Below are 20,491 nucleotides of genomic sequence, written 5' to 3'. Positions count from 1 at the left end.
ATGCTCACCCTCAGCAGTGGCGCAGTGGTTTATAATGGTATTTTAATGGAAACCATTGGAATTTCTGTGATGAATTCTATTGGGCTTCTATTGTTTTGTTTTTTTAGCAGGTGTCATTTAACAAAAAAGGCAGAGTTGTGCTTGTCATATTTCATTTTATTATACATACAGTGAATGATAGTATATGTGCACATATTACCTAAACCACATATTTTTTCATTTTTTATTTACCTTTATTTAACCAGGCAAGTTAATTAAGAACAAGTTATTATTTACAATAACAGCCTGGCAGGAGAATTAATATCGCCTGAGACATACAAACATATATCACAATACATAATTCACAAAAAAAAAATCTAAATTAATGTTTCAAATCTCAGTTAAAACATTTACAGGTCGAGGTCAAAACACTCACTAGTATTTTTTTAAATGCACACACTGGAATATTTGTCTCTAATTTCAATAACTTTTGTAGCATATTCCAGTCATTTGGAGCAGGAAATTCAAAAGTTGAACGACCATAAGTAGTTTTCTTTCTAGGAATAGCCAAGGAAATATAATTCGATGATCTAGTTGTATATGTATTAAGATGAGGTTTCAACAACTTTTGAAGATATTCAGGTAATAAACCCAGCAAGACTTTGTAAATAAAAATAGCAGGTGAGCGTGATCAGAACTCAGGTGATGCTGAACGTTGTGATTGGTGGAGAGGAGAGCCTGGCCGATCTGTGACAAAAGGGAGTATAATTCACAATGATGCCTTCTGTAAGGTGCATTAGTAATCAATCTAATTGCTGCATGATACAACACATCTAATTTCTCCAGAACGCCTTTACATGCATTTCTATATATGACATCACCATAATCGAACAAGGGCAAAATAGTAGTTTCAACAAGATGTTTCTTGGCTGATGTGGTAATCACAGATCTATTTCGAAACAAAAACTAAGTCTAGATTTAACTTTCTTCTGGAGATTAGTTATGTGGGTAGTATATCTCAAGGAACTATCAAGCCAGATTCCAAGATATTTATACGAAGATAAAACCTCAATTATTGCCCCATCCGGAGTTATACTGTCTTTATTATTATTTTTTTTTTTCCAAAACCACATTACTTTTATTTTTGTGCTATTTAGAACTAGATTCAAGTCATTAAAAGCCTCTTGAATTTTATTAAAACTATCTTGTACTTGTTTTAAAACTTCATCATATGATGATCCCACAACATAAAGAATAGGTGAATATAGGTTTTCTGACCACAGTTGAGAACAGGGTTGATGCTAACACAGAGCCCTGAGGGACCCCTTTATTAATAGTTAATGGTACGGATAATTGTTGGTCAATCTTTATATATTGGGATCTGTTAAATAAATAATTCGAAAACCAAGATAGAGTTGAATTATATACATCAATACTACGTAATCTGGATAACAAAATAGAATGATCAACTGTATCGAAAGCTTTAGCAAAGTCAATAAAAATAGCTGCACAAAGCTGTAGTGTTTCTAATGCATTATAGATATCATGCCTAGCTTCCTTTGGAAGAACGAACTCGGAAGGATGCGAGAACACAACGCATCCTTGTGAGAATTGAGATGCAATGTGTTCTTGCTTAACAAGCATAATGATAATTGCTTGCTCAGCATAATGAACAATAAATATAACATAACATTACAATCAAATGTCATAACTTATTAAAACATTTCATACTATTATAGATGATCCGTGTACGTTTTGATAGTTTGTTTTTCAATTTGAAATTAAATAGGCAGAAACGAGAAAACAGTCATTTTTAGTTTTTTCATTTATTAAAAAAAAACAAGATTTTGGCTCGATTTTCGTTTTTTTGTTTCACGGGTAGAAAACGGATAGGAGTAAAAAAAACCTCAAAATTCGTTTTCCTCTTGTGGGCGGTCGTGACACGCCCCTTTGCGCCGATTGGCAAACCAAATCTGAGCCCGTAACGTCATCCTCAATTCGGTTCAGCAATATAATAGTCCGGGGCAGGTTCCGATCGGGTTTTCCTCTGTGTAACCTAACGCGTTTCACAGAAATATTCATTTCATAAATGTTAATCAGCACCCAGCCTGTTTTATTTACCTGTGCGCGTAGTTAAATCTGTATGGTGAAGCAGCGCTACCCCATAAACAGCGCAGAATGGATGAGAAGATACATTTTTTTTTTTAAATTAAGGGGGTCCCCCAGATATTTTTTTAGTAAAAAAAATAACTATGACAAATCTGATTAAGCTCGGGCAGTTAGGATACAATACATTTTGTTAATTAATTATTTACTGTCATTCATGTGAATGAAGTCTGTTTTTAGGCTGTCAAAATGTAAATACCTCTACTACAACATCTCTATAGACCGCTAAGCGCATGACATGATTTAGGGGCTACATGTTTTGTGCCGCTCTGGTGAAGCTAAGCAAAAAAAATAAATAAAAATGAGTCGGCAAGAGAGATCTTCTTATAACTGACTTTTTTTGATGGGTAATTTTCTCTTTTTCTATCTTTCTACTATATTTATCCACTCCATGTCGGAGCTTTTGTATCTTACCTACAAACATTAAACATTATTAATTTTTTAAAACATTTTATACATTTACATTTAATCATTTAACAGATGATTTTATCCAAAGTGGTTTACGAGTCCTGTGACAAGTCTGTAATTAAACCTGATCATTAATTATTTGTCTATATTTAGGATTATTGCAAAGTCATCAAAACTGGCTCATGGCATCAGAACTACCCAAAATGTAGTGAATCAAAATGATCGTGCAAGACATTCTTTCAAGTATGCATGCAGTCATACAAACTCATTAGTGAAATCTCCACCTACTGGCGCAAAAGGACAGCTGGCACCATTGCTCAGACTGGAATTTTCACTAGTAAATACTTTTACTTTACTTTTAGTCATTTAGCAGACGCTTTTATCCAAATAAAAATAAATAACCATTTATTTAAAAATAGTAAATGAAGATTAAATAATCTAATAAATTGCTACTGAATTTGACAGTGATACCCTCCAGTGAGTTTATTTATTTATTTTTTGATATTTCAATGTATTTGGAAGTCACATCAAATGTTAATTAGGGTAAGCAATTAAAAAGACGAACAATGGCTTATGGCTTTGTTATATAACCTAACATTGCATTGACTGAATATGTATATTTTTGTATGTTGATTAAAACTCAAAAGCCTGTTCTTATAATGATAGCCTAGTCATGGATACCATGATCAAATAAATAGTCATTTAAATATATATAGGCTAGCAACAATGTTTAATTATTTTATTATTATTTTATTTTACATGGTTTGGAAATGTTGTGTGTGTGTGTGTTTTCATTAACGTAATAATAATGGACCACAAACTGAGCGTTCATTTTAATGGGGGAAAAGGTTTGTTTTAACGTGGATATAATCGTTTTGTTAATATAGGCCGTCGTGCCAGCGTCAGCACCGGTCCACTGTGGCATATTTTAGCTCATTATGATTTTTTCCGTCGATACTGGAACGTACGTGAACTACAAAGCCTAAAAGGCCTATATAACGCTTCAAGCCTATATCGCGTATATGATTTGTGCGAATGAGAGGTAGGATAACTTTAACTTCAGTTTCACTTTGTTTGGCTTGTTTATAGCTAAACCTATATTATATACTGCAATTATTTATCCATTAGTATAAATATTATATACATTTTTTTATAATATTTATCCACTTATAAGTGACTTATCTTTTTTTTTTTTTTTTTCTCTCAAAAACGTAAAATTTATTTTTTGCATGTTTAAAAACAATGAAAATAATTGTGCTTATATTTGTGCGCTCTGGCACCGACTCTGATAGTGGCATTTATATTTGGACAGCCTAAAAACAGACTTTATTCACATGAATGACAGTAAATAATTAATTCATGAAATGTATGGTATCCTAACTGCGTGAGCTTAATCAGATTTGTCATTGTTATTTTTTACTAAAAAAAATATCTGGGGGACCCCCTTAAATTTATTTTATTTTAATTTTTTTTAAATCTGTGCTTCTCGTCCATTCTGTGCTGTTTATGGGTAGCGCTGCTTCACCATACAGATTTAACTATGCGCACAGCTAAACAAAACAGGCTGGGTGCTGATTAACATTTCTGAAATTAATATTTCTGTGAAACGCGTTAGGTTACACAGAGGAAAGCCCAATCTGAACCTGCCCCATACAGCAGCAGAGGACTATTATTTATTTATTTTAAGCAGAGGACTATTATTTTGCTGAACGAACTGAGGATGACGTCATGCCGGGCTCAGATTTGGTTGGCCAGTCGGCGGAAAGGGGCGTGTCGCGACCGCCTACAAGAGGAAAACGAGAGTTCCGAATGTAACTGCGGTTCTATGAGTTCTGGATGACCGCCAGAGGCAATGCTTCACACCGAATTTTATCTCATAGCAGATGCACAGGTCGAGTCTAATACAAACAATCCCTCGTGACCAGGATGACTCGGGGTCCTCCCCTATTTAACCCCGTGACTTCATGCAGACTGTCCCTACGGAATCTTCTCGCCTTGACTCCAAGTGACAGAAAGCTCTGGCGGTCATCCAGAACTCATAGAACCGCAGTTACATTCGGAACTCTCGTTCTATTTCGTTCTTACTGACCGCCAGAGGCAGTGCTTCACACTGGATGACTTATAACCACAAGGTCACGAGGAGGTCCTGTTCACCTCTAAAAAGTTGAGGGTCCCAACAGGACAGCTGTTTCAAAAGTATCCGATGCAGCCACATTAATCCTGTAGTATTGGGAAAATGTGTTTGTAGATGACCATTTAGCTGCCGCACAGATGTCGCTTAAAGGGACACCTTTTAATGCCGCCCAAGACGTTGAGATGCTTCTTGTTGAATGACATCTCACTCCCGATGGCAATGGACATCCACTAGACTTGTAAGCATGGGTGATAGCCTCAACTACCCAATGTGACAATCTTTGGGACAATCTTTGACAAATCTCTGACCTCTTTTCCGCCTCCCAAAACAGAGAAAAAGTTGGTCTGATTGCCGAAAATCTTTTGTGGCCCTGATGTAGCCACGGAGAGCCCTTACTGGGCACAAAAGTCTGCATTCACTTCCTCCTTGTGTATCCAACCCTGGAGGATTAAATACTGCCAGCTCAATAGCCTGATTTCTAAACAGGGTAGAGAGCCTCTTGGGGAGAAATGCCAGGTTTGGCCACAACGTCACTACTGAATCATCAGCATTCCAGCGCATGCAAGTTGTGTTAACTGATAACGCGTGTAACTCACTCACTCGTTTAGCCGAAGTAATGGCCAAGAGAAAAGCTGTCTTCAATGAGAGCCACTTCAAGTCACTGTGCTCCAGAGGTTCGAACGGAGGTAATGTAAGAGAATTCAAGACAAGGCTCAGGTCCCATGAGGGTACCCAAATGGACTGAGGGGGGCGCAGTCGATGCGCACCACTAAGGAATTGAGTAACCAAGGCATGAGATCCCAATGGCTGACCATCTATTCGTACATGATGTGCTGAAATTGCCGCCACATAGACCCTTAAGGTAGAAGCTGCCCGATTCTCTTCCAGCAAAGATTGCAAAAAACGTAACACCAAGGGGACAGGACATACCTCTGGGGACACTCTTTGCTCCCTACACCAATTAGAGAAGAACTTCCACCTATATGCATAAGCACTCCTGGTGGAAGGCGCTCTAGAGTTCATTATGGTGTTCTGTACATCTTGATCACAGATTCTCAAAAGTGGCTCTGGCCCTTCAGAGGCCAAACACAGAGCTTTAGGCGATCTGGATTTGGGTGCCAAATCTGACCTCCCAACTGGTGGAGGAGATCCCTCCTCCTGGGAAGGCTCCAGGGCTCCTCTTCTAAGAGCCTGTACATCACTGGAAACCAGGGTCTCCCTGGCCAGTTTGGTGCTACTAGCAGTAGCCTGTGGTGTCCCTGAAGGACTCTGAAGGTATAGGGGGAAAGGCACACAGTAACTGACCTGGCCATTTGTGGGCTAGAGCATCCTGCCCCAGAGGACTGGATTACTCTGCTAGTGAAAACCAGAGGGGGCACTGAGTTGATGCTGCTGAGGCAAAGAGGTCCACCTTTGCTCTGCCAAAGCGATGCCATATCATTTCCACCACCTCTGGGTTGAGTCTCCACTCCCCCGACGGAGGTCTGTGGCATGACAAGAAGTCCGCCACCACATTTGTCACTCCTGGGATGTGCATTGGTCTGATACTCGCCAACCGAGGGAAGGCCCAGGGCAACAGCTCCTGTGATACTCGAAGAGACTGGCCGGATCTTGTGCCCCCTTGATGGTTGATGTGATAAATCACTGATGTATTGTCTGACCTGACAAGAACATGCCTGCCTTCCAAATTCAGCGCAAAGTGCTTCAGTGCCAGTAGCACTGCTCGTAGTTCCAGCGTATTTATATTCTCCCCTTTTTGCCGGGAATCCCATTGCCCTCTGTGTTGCCAGACTGCTCCCCAGCTGGTAAAAGAAGCATTGGTTCGGACTACCTCCCGCCGAGAGGGAATCCAGTATAGGCCTTACACCTCCGTCTTTTTTTGGAATTATGAAGTATATTGAGTAGAACCCACCGAGCCGTTCTGACCTCTTTACTGGTTCGATAGCCCCCTTTTCTAGGATAACTGTTATTTCTTGCCTTAAGGAATTTGCGTTATTGGAATCTGAAACTGTGGTCATCTTGACCCCATTGAAAGTGGGAGGCCGCCGTCGGAACTGCAGCTTGTACCCTTGAGTTAAGGTTGCTATACCCCATGGGTCTGAGGTTGTTTTTTTCCCAGTAACTTAGCTGCTGATGAGAAAAACGTCCGACGGCCGGCCGCAGACCTTCAGGACCTGCGTCCCTAGCCTCTTGCATTCCTGGGGGGCTGCTGGCCAGGTGCTCTCCCCCTTGAGGCCTGAAATGATTGCTGTCCCCGTCCTCGTGGCCGCTGAACAGATCGTTCTACTCTATGAGACTGCTCCATATGCTGAGGCTGGCTCCTACGAATATCAGCTGGGCCTGTTGAAAACTGAGAGCGCGGCATTTCACAGCCCATAGGGGGCTGTCTACACTGCAAGCGAGATGGTGGAACTCTCCTCAGGTCCGCAAACTGCTGTCTGGTCTGATTTGCCTGGACACTACGTTCTAGTGTCTGTTGTGCAGTTGGGCCAAAGAGATGTCCGGGGACAACCGGAAGGTCCCTTAGTGTTTTCCTACAGGCCTCATACAGGGGTGACTGTGCGAGCCAGACTTGTCGGCGTGCCTGTGTGAGCGTTGACATAAGTCTGCCCAATTCTCTTGTCATGAATGCTATTGACTGTAATGTAGCATCACTTAAGTCCTGGGTTGGTGTATCGCTCCCTGAAGACTGAAGAGACTGGGACAATGCCAACATAAGATGAGAGAGAGAATTGCCAAAGCGACCCATATGCGCCGCCGTGTTATATGCCTGTATGAGAAGATCATCTGTAATCCGACATTGAGGCCGAGGGCAACGGACATTAGGCCTCAAGACCTCTTCTGGAGAGAGAACAAAAGAGGCGATAATTGGATCAACCTTAGGCATTTGGCCCAGGCCAAAAGTGTCTGCATCTTACATCGCAGCCAAAGCTCTGCCTGCACTTGTGTGGTGCGTAAGTGATTTTGGGTTAGCCCAACACTTCTGCAATTCATCAATATAATGTGGAATGGTAAGAAGAGTTGGTTGAGTCGAACCTCTAAAAAAAGCACTAGTAGAGGTTGCTACTGCCGGGCCGTATCAAGACCTAGATGAGCCAATGCAGCCTGAAGAGCTCGCTTCACCACTTCCTGCTCTGACTGTGGTCCCTCTGCAGATCCCCAACCAGTATCCTGGGATTCATCATAAGAGACCTGGGACTGAATCTCAGATATAATCCTTTTTTCCTCATCATAGAACTGAGTGTGAGAAGCAGTCATCGACATGACATCCTCCTCCGAAATGAGTGACTCCAAAGTGGGGGCTTCAACTGAAGAAACTAGTTTCTCGCCCGTACGCAAATTCATAAGCAAGGCCTTAATCTGAGAAAACTCAGCTCTTAACACATCTTAGCTAAGGGGTCTTTCTTAGATTGTTTACCAGCCGAAGCACCCGTTGCTTCAGTATGTTTACGTTTAATTGCCGATTTACGTGGTGGTGGTGTTGGTAGCGACTCACCCAAGAGTCCCTCCACCATAGCTATCCTTGAAGTCTTCCTCTCCCAAGACATAACTCCGCAGTTCATACAGACATTCTCTGTAAGACCTTGTTTCAGGTGTTCCAAGCCTAAACAGGACGGGCAACAGTCGTGTCCATCATCCTTTTGCAGAGTGGCCATGCACAACGTGCAGGCATGAGATACTTTTTCCATTTTAGCCCAGATTAAATTTCTGTAAGCCGAGCGAAAACACTCTGACCGTGTCCAGATATATATATATATATATATATATATATATATATATATATATACTATTATAATATATATATATACATATAGTATGCAATAACAAAGTCTACATGCACCCAGCAGTATCAACTACTATTAGCTGCTAGATACACATGGATACCGCACGTAACAGAGCACACCCACTCTTAATGCGGTCTTGTACAGCTGTGAGATACTACAATACCCTCCGGCAGCGCCACAGAGCGAAAACACTCTATCTAGCTACCAAACAAATGCCGGGAAAAACAAAAGTGAACCCCGAGCATAATTGTAACAACTCACCACACTGTATCCTCAATGACTGAATCCGATGCAGCCTCTGGAGGACGCGCAGTCGCGAAACACCAACAGCTGATCTGTTGCGAAGCTGAAAAACGGATTCCAAGTGTCTTCCTTTAATATTCTCCGACCTGTAATACATGCACGCGAGAAGATATAGGGACAGTCTGCAGGAAGTCACGGGGTTAAATAGGGGAGGACCCCGAGTCATCCTGGTCACGAGGGACTTTGTTTGTATTAGACTCGACCTGTGCATCTGCGATGAGATAACATTCAGTGTGAAGCACTGCCTCTGGCGGTCAGTAAGAACGAAATAGAAATAATTTTTAAGTTGTTTATCCGTTTTCTTCCGTGAAACAAAAAAACTAAAATCGAGCCAAAATCAATTTTTTTTTTTTTTTTTAACAAACGAAAAAAATACAGTTTTCTCGTTTCTGCTTATTTAATTTCAAATTGAAAAACAAACAATCAAAACGTACACGGACCATAGCCTATTAATTTCATATAATTGTATATCGTTTTATTTTACAGCGTTATATATTTAACTATGACTATGTTAAGATTCATTTTAATATGCCAAGCAAAACAAAACGATAAATGTTTACTTTCAAGAGCCATCAAGTATTTGCAAGAGCAAGTTTAAATTTACAGGCTTCCGTACACTGGCCGCCCGCAGCGTCTTCTAGGATATACACTCACCTAAAGGATTATTAGGAACACCTGTTCAATTTCTCATTAATGCAATTATCTAATCAACCAATCACATGGCAGTTGCTTCAATGCATTTAGGGGTGTGGTCCTGGTCAAGACAATCTCCTGAACTCCAAACTGAATGTCAGAATGGGAAAGAAAGGTGATTTAAGCAATTTTGAGCGTGGCATGGTTGTTGGTGCCAGACGGGCCGGTCTGAGTATTTCACAATCTGCTCAGTTACTGGGATTTTCACGCACAACCATTTCTAGGGTTTACAAAGAATGGGGTGAAAAGGGAAAAACATCCAGTATGCGGCAGTCCTGTGGGCGAAAATGCCTTGTTGATGCTAGAGGTCAGAGGAGAATGGGCCGACTGATTCAAGCTGATAGAAGAGCAACTTTGACTGAAATAACCACTCGTTACAACCGAGGTATGCAGCAAAGCATTTGTGAAGCCACAACACGCACAACCTTGAGGCGGATGGGCTACAACAGCAGAAGACCCCACCGGGTACCACTCATCTCCACTACAAATAGGAAAAAGAGGCTACAATTTGCACGAGCTCACCAAAATTGGATGGTTGAAGACTGGAAAAATGTTGCCTGGTCTGATGAGTCTCGATTTCTGTTGAGACATTCAGATGGTAGAGTCAGAATTTGGCGTAAACAGAATGAGAACATGGATCCATCATGCCTTGTTACCACTGTGCAGGCTGGTGGTGGTGGTGTAATGGTGTGGGGGATGTTTTCTTGGCACACTTTAGGCCCCTTAGTGCCAATTGGGCATCGTTTAAATGCCACGGCCTGCCTGAGCATTGTTTCTGACCATGTCCACCCCTTTATGACCACCATGTACCCATCCTCTGATGGCTAATTCCAGCAGGATAATGCACCATGTCACAAAGCTCGAATCATTTCAAATTGGTTTCTTGAACATGACAATGAGTTCACTGTACTAAAATGGCCCCCACAGTCACCGGATCTCAACCCAATAGAGCATCTTTGGGATGTGGTGGAACGGGAGCTTCGTGAGCTTCATGCCCTGGATGTGCATCCCACAAATCTCCATCAACTGCAAGATGCTATCCTATCAATATGGGCCAACATTTCTAAAGAATGCTTTCAGCACCTTGTTGAATCAATGCCACTTAGAATTAAGGCAGTTCTGAAGGCGAAAGGGGGTCAAACACAGTATTAGTATGGTGTTCCTAATAATCCTTTAGGTGAGTGTATATACAGTGATGTGAAAAAGTGTTGGCCCCCTTCCTGATTTTTAATTTCTTTTGCATGTTTGTCACACTTTAATGTTTCAGATCATCAAACAAATTTAAATATTAATCAAAGATAACACAAGTAAACACAATATGCAGTTTTTAAATGAAGGGGTTTTTTTTATGAAGGGAAAACAAAATCCAATCCCACATGGCCCTGTGTGTGTTTATCACACCTGAGTTCAGTTTCTCTAGCCACACCCAGGCCTGATTACTGCCACACCTTTTCGCATTCAAGAAATCACTTAAATAGGACTTGCCTGACAAAGTGAATTAGACCAAAAGATCCTCAAAAGCTACACATCATGTTGAGATCCAAAGAAATTCAGGAACAAATGAGAAAGAAAGTAATTGCGATCTATCAGTCTGGAAAAGGTTATAAAGCCATTTCTAAAGCTTTTTGGGACTCCAGTGAACCACAGTGAGAGCCATTATCCACAAATGGCCAAAACATGGAACAGTGGTGAACCTTCCCAGGAGTGGCTGGCCAACCACAATTACCCCAAGAGTGCAGCGACGACTCATCCAAGAGGTCACAAAAACCCCACAACAACATCTAAAGAACTGCAGGCCTCACTTGCCTCAGTTAAGGTCAATGTTCATGACTCCACCATAAGAAAGAGTGTTCATGACTCCACCATAAGAAAGAGACTGGGCAAAAATGGCCTGCATGGCAGAGTTCCAAGACGAAAACTGCTGCTGAGCAAAAAGAACATAAAGGCTCGTCTCAGTTTTGCCAGAAAACATCTTGATGATCCCCAAGACTTTTGGGAAAATACTCTGTGGACTGACGAGACAAAAATTGAACTTTTTGGAAGGTGTGTGTCCCATTACATCTGGCATAAAAAAACAGAAGTATTTCAGAAAAAGAACATCATACCAACAGTAAAATATGGTGGTGGTAGTGTGATGGTCTGGGGCTGTTTTGCTGCTTCAGGACCTGGAAGACTTGCTGTGATAAATGGAACCATGAAATCAGCTGTCTACCAAATAATCCTGAAGGACAATGTCCGGCCATCTGTTCGTGACCTCAAGCTGAAGCGAACTTGGGTTCTGCAGCAGGACAATGATCCAAAACACACCAGCAAATCCACCTCTGAATGGCTGTAGAAAAACAAAATGAAGACTTTGGTGTGGCCTAGTCAAAGTCCTGACCTGAATCCTATTGAGATGCTGTGGCATGACCTTAAAAAGGCGGTTCATGTTCGAAAACCCTCCAATGTGGCTGAATTACAACAATTCTGCCAAATGAGTGGGCCAAAATTCCTCCACAGCGCTGTAAAAAACTCATTGAAAGTTATCGCAAACGCTTGATTGCAGTTGTTGCTGCTAAGGGTGGCCCAACCAGTTATTAGGTTTAGGGGGCAAGCACTTTTTCACACAGGGCCATGTGGGTTTGGATTTTGTTTTCCCTTCATAATAAAAAACGTCATTCAAAAACTGCTTGTTGTGTTTACTTGTGTTATCTTTGATTAATATTTAAATTTGTTTGATGATCTGAAACATTAAAGTGTGACAAACAATAAAAAAATAAAAAATCAGGAAGGGGGCCAACACTTTTACACACCACTGTATATTTAAAATCTAAGCTTTAATTTAAATAAATAATTTTCTCTAATATACATTGGCCACAATTATTGGTACCCTTAGAAATTATTATGAGTAAAATATCTTTAAAGTATATATATATATATATATATATATATATATATATATATATATATATATATATATATATATATATATATATATATATATATATATATATATATATATATCTTTTTTTTTAGCACACCAGGGTGACTAGGAACATGAAATTATCCAACCATGACTTTTCTATTTCACAGGAGTATAAATATGAGGTAATACAAAGGCCAAATTCCCTTATTCATTCATCACAATGAGAAAAAACAAATAATATATTTCTGATGTGCAGCAAAAGATTGTTAAGCTTCACAAATTAAAAAGTGGTTGTAAGAAAATAGCTAAAGCATCGAAAATGCCCATTTCCACCATCAGGGCAATAATTAAGAAGTTCCAATCATAAGAAAATATTACAAATCTGCCTGGAAGAGGACATGTGTCTATATTGTTTTAATGCAAGGCAAGGAGGAGTGTTTGAGTGGCCAAGGACTCTCCAAGGATCACAGCTGGAGAATTGGTGAAAATAGTTGAGTCTTGGGGTTGGAAAGCCTAAAAAAAAAAAAGTAAGTTCACGAAAAAAATCAAGAAAAGAAAAACAACTTCAACTTAGTAATTTGCCAGACACTACTGGAACTTCAAACAGGACTGGATTCTATGGTCAGATAAAACTAAAAAAATTAGTATTTTAGCAGCAAACACTCAAGATGGGAAAAAGTACCCCATGTGTACAATGAAATATACTTCTGTATCTGTAATGTTGTGGTCCTATTTTTCTGCCGGAGGTCCTGGACATCTTGTTCAGATACATGGCATCATGGATTCAATTAAATACCAACAGATAAAAAATTAAAAACTAACTGGCCATGCTAGAAATCTTATAATCGACCAAGGTTGGATCTTACAACAGGACAACGATACAAAAACAAACATCAAATTCAAAACAAAAATGCGTCACTCAGCAAAAAACAAAATTCTGTCATGGCCATTGCAGTCCCTTGACCAGAACCCTATAAAATGAATGGGGTGAACTCAGAGAAGAAGCACCAACAGCTGGAGCTGGGAATCTGAAGGGTCTGGAGTGATTCTGGATGACGGAATGGTCTCTGATCTCTTGTCATGTGTTCTTCAAACTTATCAAGCATTATAGGTGAAGACTGCATTATAGGAGGTCAGAGCTGTTATCTTGGCAAAAGAATGATGCAAAAGGTGTTGAATAAAAGGGTGTATTACATGTATTAGAGAATTAGAGATGCATAATGTGTATTAGAGAAAAACATTTATTTCATAATGAGATTTCCCCCCATTTTAAATTCTTATTCTCCAATGAAATGTGACCCTGGACCACAAAACCAGTCTTAAGTCGCTGAGATATATTTGTAGCAACAGCCCAAAATACATTGTATGGGTCAAAATTATAATTTTTTCTTTTATGCCAAAAATCATTAGGATAAGTAAAGATTATGTTCCATGAAGATATTTTGTAAATTTCTTACCGTAAATATATAAAAACTTAATTTTTAATTAGTAATATGCATTGCTAAGAATTTCATTTGGACAACTTTAAAGGACAACTTTTAATATTTTTGCACCCTCAGATTCCAGATATTCAAATAGTTGTATCTCGGCCAAATATTGTCTGATCCTAACAAACCATGCATCAATGGAAAGCTTATTTAGTCAGATGATGTATAAATCTAAATTTTGAAATATTAACACTTAAGACTGGTTTTGTGGTCCAGGGTCACAAATGTTAAATTTTTGTACATTTTTTAAATAAAAGATCAAATGGAAAAACAATGCAGATTTATTTTCACAGCCTTTTTTGATCATTTACTAAGGGTACCAACAATTCTGACCACGACTGTATTTGCTGCAGCTCATTGATACCAGGCCACAGTTTTTCTTTATTTGATCACACTCCTTTGTGTACTTGTTCGCATATAAGCTGTTTCCCAAATATTAATATATAAAATGGCCTGCTTTTTCTGTAGTGATTTGTATTTTTTACATTGTTTGATCCTAAAATATGGCCTAAAATATGGCAATCAGTATAATAGTTAAGCATGTTAATCATGGCTACTGTATCACAAGTCCAAAACTAAAAAAGGTTTCAATTAACCAGCAGAAGACAGGGAGACAAGGACCAGCTACTCAGTATGAATGTATGAGATGGCTACGGTGGCCGAGAGAGCTCAACGCACAGCAACTTCAGAAAACACATGCAAATAGTAAAAGCACCAGCAAATCAAGAAAACATCTTCATCAGTTTGACAGCAGGTGGTGCAAATGCTCGCAACACAACCAAATAAAGAATTGTATTTGCAGCACGTTTCTTTGTTTGGTTGTGTTGTGCGTATTTGCAGCAAGTGTGTTGTCAAATTGATGAAGTTGTTTTCTTAATTTGCAGGTGTTTTGTTTTTCTATTTGCAGTGGGTATCTTTATTTGTTTGTGTTGTGTGCATTTGCAGTGCATATGTTGTCAAATTGACGAAGTTGTTTTCTTAATTTGCAGGTGTTATTTTTCTATTTGCAGTGTGTTTCTTTATTTGGATGTGTTGTGTGCATTTGCAACGTGTGTTGTCAAATTGGTGAAGTTGTTTTCTTAATTTGCAGGTATTTTTCTATTTGCAGCGCGTTGAGCTCTCTCGGTCACCGTAGATGGCAGCCTGAGAGTTCAATCGAAGAAACTGAAATCTTAAACATAAACAGAAAGAAACTTAACAGCAACAACAAACCATTGGTCAGGCTGACTCGGTCAGTGAAAGCACCATACTATCTCTAACAGAAATCCATCAATTCCTGACAACCATCATTTACTGCTGATTTAAAAAACGACTGGCGATAGCTATTAACACCCACACAACTGTACAACCACTTTAAATGACTTAAAAACATATGCAGCTATATTCTACCAGCTGCCATTATTCAGCACCCAGTTATTCAAGTTATGTTCTGAACACATTAAGGTGGGGCACTTTTACTTAATTTTTATGCAAAATGACATCCAATCATAGCTGTCATCAGATTCAAGTCTTACATGAGATGACCAAAGGTTTCAATCAAAGAAAAATTAGAAAGAAAGAAAGAAGAAATATATTTTATTGTTTTCTAGATAGTTTTTTCTTTTTATTTAAGCATTTATAAACCATTTCCTTCCTGAAAACAGAATATAATCTAAAATTGTAAGAGCTACAAAAACATTTTGTGATCCAGTGATGCTAACCACATTATGTGGTTTTAAGAAAACAAAATATAACTTTGCATAACAACAATCTAAAAATGTACATATATGTCACTGCCTGGCATACAGTAACACAGATTCTTGCTTAGGATAAAAGCATGAGGTAATTTAATAAATGCATACTATGTGAAGCACAAACATCTGATGTTAATACATTTACTCTAGACTATAAAACTCATATGGTCCAACATCTTTGGTCCAAAAATTTGTTAAGGTAGAAAGAAAACAAAAGTTGCCATGTACATGGTCTCAGTCTCAGACGTCACGCCCACGGACCGTTGGCTAAATGTCTGATGCATATGGCACACTTATCTGGAAACACTTCAGGAGTTTTGAAGTCGTCATCGGATTGGTTGAATTATACAGGATTTCCAGGAGATGTGTGTGTGTGTGTTTACAACTGTGCGCTTATCAGGATCAACTAAACGCTGGATTTTCAAAAGTATGTGAAATATTTAAAGTTCGCGGCATAGAATCTTTCAAATATGTCCGAGAGTTTTACACACCGGTCTGTTATTGTGGCGACATTTCAACGCCCCGAAATGTGATGCTGAATGAAACAAACTGTGATTGGTTGTTTGACATGTCAGTCAAACGGCCTCAAGGGCGGGCCTTGGCCAACGAAAGCTGCCATGGATTCCAGACCTTCAGCCGTCAGTCTGGAGGTCTGGCTACGCGAGACTACCATGAAATCACAGAAAATTTGCTTTGCTCTTCTGTGTCTGAGGTATTTGATTTTTTTAATTAGCATAGTTGAAGATTGAGCAATAGAGGGACCACAAGCAAGGAATCCAACTATGCTGCCCTCAAAGCTCCAAAATGATTTTTAGATTACACTGAAAAGTGTCTGTTAAATTCAACATTCAGTTTACCATCTTTTTGCAAGAAAAGCATGTTATGAAACAGTTAGAAGCAAAGTCCCAATCCATTGTGGATTGTCTCTGTCAGAATAATTAGGAGCTAGAAACCATATTTATGTAACACTGAATTTAAGCAATTAAAAATGTAGATATTAATTCAACCTTTTTTTCTCTTTCATTATGTGAGAAATTAAGAAAATATAGGGTGGGACATTATTTTGGCCATTTAGAATCGCATGGATCACAATTTGTTCACATTGTTCAAGAATTCTTGTGGATCATCCAGCTGCTATTTAGCCAACATGAGACAAGCTTTCATGTTTTTCTTGGTGAGCAATGGTTTCCACCATGAATCCCATTTTAAACCTAATGTATTTCTGATGGTAGAGTCATGTTTACTGACCTTTGCCAAGGCAAGAAAGGCCTGATCTTTGGATGTTGCTCAAGGGTTCTAGAAAGTTCCTGGATAATTCTGCATCAAACAATTGTGTCAGTTTAACCATCAAAGCTACACTACCACACAGTACCACAATCCACAAATAAATATGTGTACAAACTGAGAAATTGTGGACAAAGATGTTTTCACAGCACAGCAGGCACAAGAAACAACAGCTCCCTGCAGGCATGGCATTTAACAGATAACAGATTGTATAGAAGCCTTACAAAAGGTTACAGCCTAATGTGGGAACAGGAAAATGATTAGGTGCTGTAAGTATTTAACTTTGTGTGAATGTGCATATGGTTGTGTACTACACAGCTGTATTTGTTGTAACAAATTATCTGTCAAAGCCACCATGCAAATTAGCATTCTATTATGTCTCCAAAAAGAGAGAAAAATGTGTATGAGGAGAAAAACATAATAGAAAGAAACTCATACCCATTCTTTTCCATCATGTAAAAGTAAACAGACACTACAGTAACAAAACAACAATATTGGGGTCCACAATGATCCATATAACCACTAAAAACCTTGTTGTAAACTTCATATGCAGCACTGCTAATGTTGGTAAAATTGTAGTAGCCTATGCTGTAATCATTAAGGCTTTTAATCACTGAAATTCAAAATCAAATGTCACTCCTGCTAAACCTAAACAATTATTAATACATTATATGAATTAAAGCTATCAAAATGTGGACTTTCAATGTGTATATTACATTTCTACTTAACTCTAACTCCAAATAGTACAATTTAATCAATATAAAAGTAAATGATCAAAACCAGTAGGCTAAATAATTTCAATAATTTGTTAATTAATACTTGACTATAAAACATTATGTAACTAAATAATGTTTGGCATATAGACATATTTATATATGTTCCTTCCAACAGGATAGGTTCACCCAGCTGTTTTTGCATCCATTCAAGATTTTCTCCATCTAGACATAAGTTATTTCTACTTATTTTACTTTTAAAAATAACACATAGCACCACATAGCAATACCTAGCAACCACCAACATCATGATGAACTGTTTTGCACAGGCAAACACTTTCCCCCCCAGAAAGTTAAATTACCCCATTCCAGGGAACAGTAGGCTAATAGTAGTTTACTTGCGTTCTAGAGGAAAACAGACCACTGGCATATGGGAATTTATATTGATATGAGAATCAAACATAAAAAGAAATGCATTAAGTGCACAGAAAGCACAAAAGAGTTTTATTGATTTTGAACCCTACCTGTTTTGTTCTGTATAAAAAAGTGAGAAATGGCCTACCGTACATTGTGCAATATTCCATCACAAAAGGCATTTCAAAAATAAATGTATGTACTGTATGTAATAACATTTTCCTTTGCGCTAACAAGGCAACATGAAGGCATCTTTATCACTTTCAAACAGAACCCCTTGAAAATACACGCACCCACAATGAGCTCCAGTCAAATAAACAAGCATCAGACATCAGTTCTTACATCAGTCGTAAACATGTGTTTTGTTGGAAAGTGACTAAAGGTCTAGACTAAAGGTAAACTATGGCGTATTCTAGATGTATCTATTTCCCACAAACACCTTCAGAATAAAAATAAAATACTCACCGCAAAGCAGCTGCATCCAAGCGCAGGTTTTGTAGACGGTGGCGGTGTTGCAGAAGAAGAAGAGCGCCATACAGCCGATGCAGCTCAAAATGAGCACCATGGACAGCAGCACGAAGAAAGAGGCCGCCTTAAACGCGCCGGACGGGATGGAACTGAAGTCGGAAAATGTTCCCTGGCAAATCAGCTCCCGGTTCGAGTTACCGTCGCCCACGCAGTAATGGAACAACCCGAAGTAACCGGCATGTGGTGTACTCACGCTGTCCCCGATCCAGTAAGGCTGGATGAAGACTACCACGTTGATGGTGGCGAAGCAGATGGTGAAGATGGCCCACAGGACACCGATGGCTCGAGAGTTACGCATATAGTTGTCATGGTAAATCTTTGAGGCTTCTTGCGAAGGTAGCATTTTTTTTACTCGCTTGCTCCCAACCGTCTACTCTCCTGTGATTTGTTTCTGCTATTTCCGGCGTCTCTATCTCCCCCTATCTACCTCACCGGTACCCTCAGAAATGCGCTTCTGCCGCGAGTTCACTGACTGGAGATAAATAAAGATTTGATCTGATTTGAAGCAGTAAAGAGGTATCCGTCCTTGATTTGATTTACCAGTCTTTCTGTCACACCAGAATTGATCATGAATCAATTAAATAATTGATGGGAGGTTACGATAATGCACTCGGTGAAAAAACCCCGTTCTGTTCCTTTCCACCTCCGTTCTAGAAAGCAGGCGAGACGACTGAAATTACATTGCAAAATAAATGTCTACTACAAAATCGACAAAAAGCATTATTGCTGCTCTGTGAGTCTGGGTATCAATAGTAGCCTATATCCTGTGCACCTCTCATCGGCTGTATGCTGTCAAGATCTCAATGATGGATCTTCCGCAGACGAGCGAGAGCAGATGTAACGAAATATGGAACATCAGCGTAATGATAACCTGTATGTGTCCGTCGACAAAAACATCTGAATTTCATTCAGGAGGGCAATCCGTTTCGCAGTTTAGGTATTTGTCTTTCCTTTCCAAGCCACCGCGTCTCCGCTGTCCTGTTAGGCTATTTCTTCTTTGCGCGCACACGCTTTTGGTGATGTTCAGAGCCGCCGGTGAATGCGCGTACACGATTTTGGATATTGCAGAAATTTCAATGAGTACACGCCCCTTTAACATGCATCAATACAAAGTAGTAACTGTAATTGTTTTCATACGCGTTACATAGCATGTTTATATCTGAATAGCTCTTTTATTTTAGCATAACCTACGCTATAAGACATGTCAGGAACTGATGTTATCAGCGATCGGTGGAAAAACCAAAAACATGACTTATCTTTTTATTCATATTTGCATTCTGTGCTTTCATAATCAAATCTTACCAATTTTTGTCTTTATATTTTAACCACAAATTACAAATTTGTTCCTTAATGAAATGTAATACTGTTTTATCATTTCTTTGCACAACACATTTTTCAGATAGAATAAATGCCTGTAGAAGATTTTAGTTTATTTTTGATCACTTGATTTAACTTTTGAATCAACCACCCAAGAAATTCTTAAGTCAATAGATTGATATTCTATTCAAACTTTCTATGATGCTGATATTTTTTTAAGTCCTTTTTATACTTCTGTACATTTGCCTGTTTTCACTTTTTATCAAAAGAAAAATTATACTATTAATTATTTATTCAAACTCAGACTCATTGGCCTTGGCTCATTTTCTGTAAAGAACATAGGCTATCAGAACAAATTTTCAATGACCACTCACTGTGTACACCCCCATACACATTTATATTATAGTATGTATGGGTGTTTATATTCAAGATTCTTGAATCTTGAATCTTGAATATAAATGTGTATGGGGGTGTACAGTGAGTGGTCATTGAAAAGTTGTATACAGGATGTTCAGGTCCACTGGAACCGGGGCTAATAAAAAAGTGGGAATATTAGGTGTAGCTGACTCTGATAGGTCAGTTATGACTTATGAATGACGTATTTGTGATTTCAGGGATTAATGTTTATATTGTTTGTATCTT

General features: G+C 39.0%; 1 protein-coding gene across 1 annotated transcript in view; it reads right to left on the bottom strand.

Annotated features, from left to right (window-relative positions):
• LOC306878803 (LHFPL tetraspan subfamily member 3 protein-like) overlaps nucleotides 1-18,875 on the bottom strand; it is a gene marked incomplete at both ends in the record, with an annotated part of 55,528 nt that extends 36,653 nt beyond the window's left edge. The window contains one exon of the mRNA XM_079431339.1: nucleotides 18,470-18,875. Coding sequence (XP_079287465.1) covers nucleotides 18,470-18,875 — 406 coding nt within the window. The remainder of the gene's footprint in view (nucleotides 1-18,469) is intronic.
• Nucleotides 18,876-20,491: the final 1,616 nt, after the last annotated feature.

This window comes from Barbus barbus, assembly GCF_936440315.1.
Source record: "Barbus barbus genome assembly, chromosome: 13".
Taxonomy (NCBI): domain Eukaryota; kingdom Metazoa; phylum Chordata; class Actinopteri; order Cypriniformes; family Cyprinidae; genus Barbus; species Barbus barbus.
This window is presented reverse-complemented; position numbering and strand designations above follow the sequence as displayed.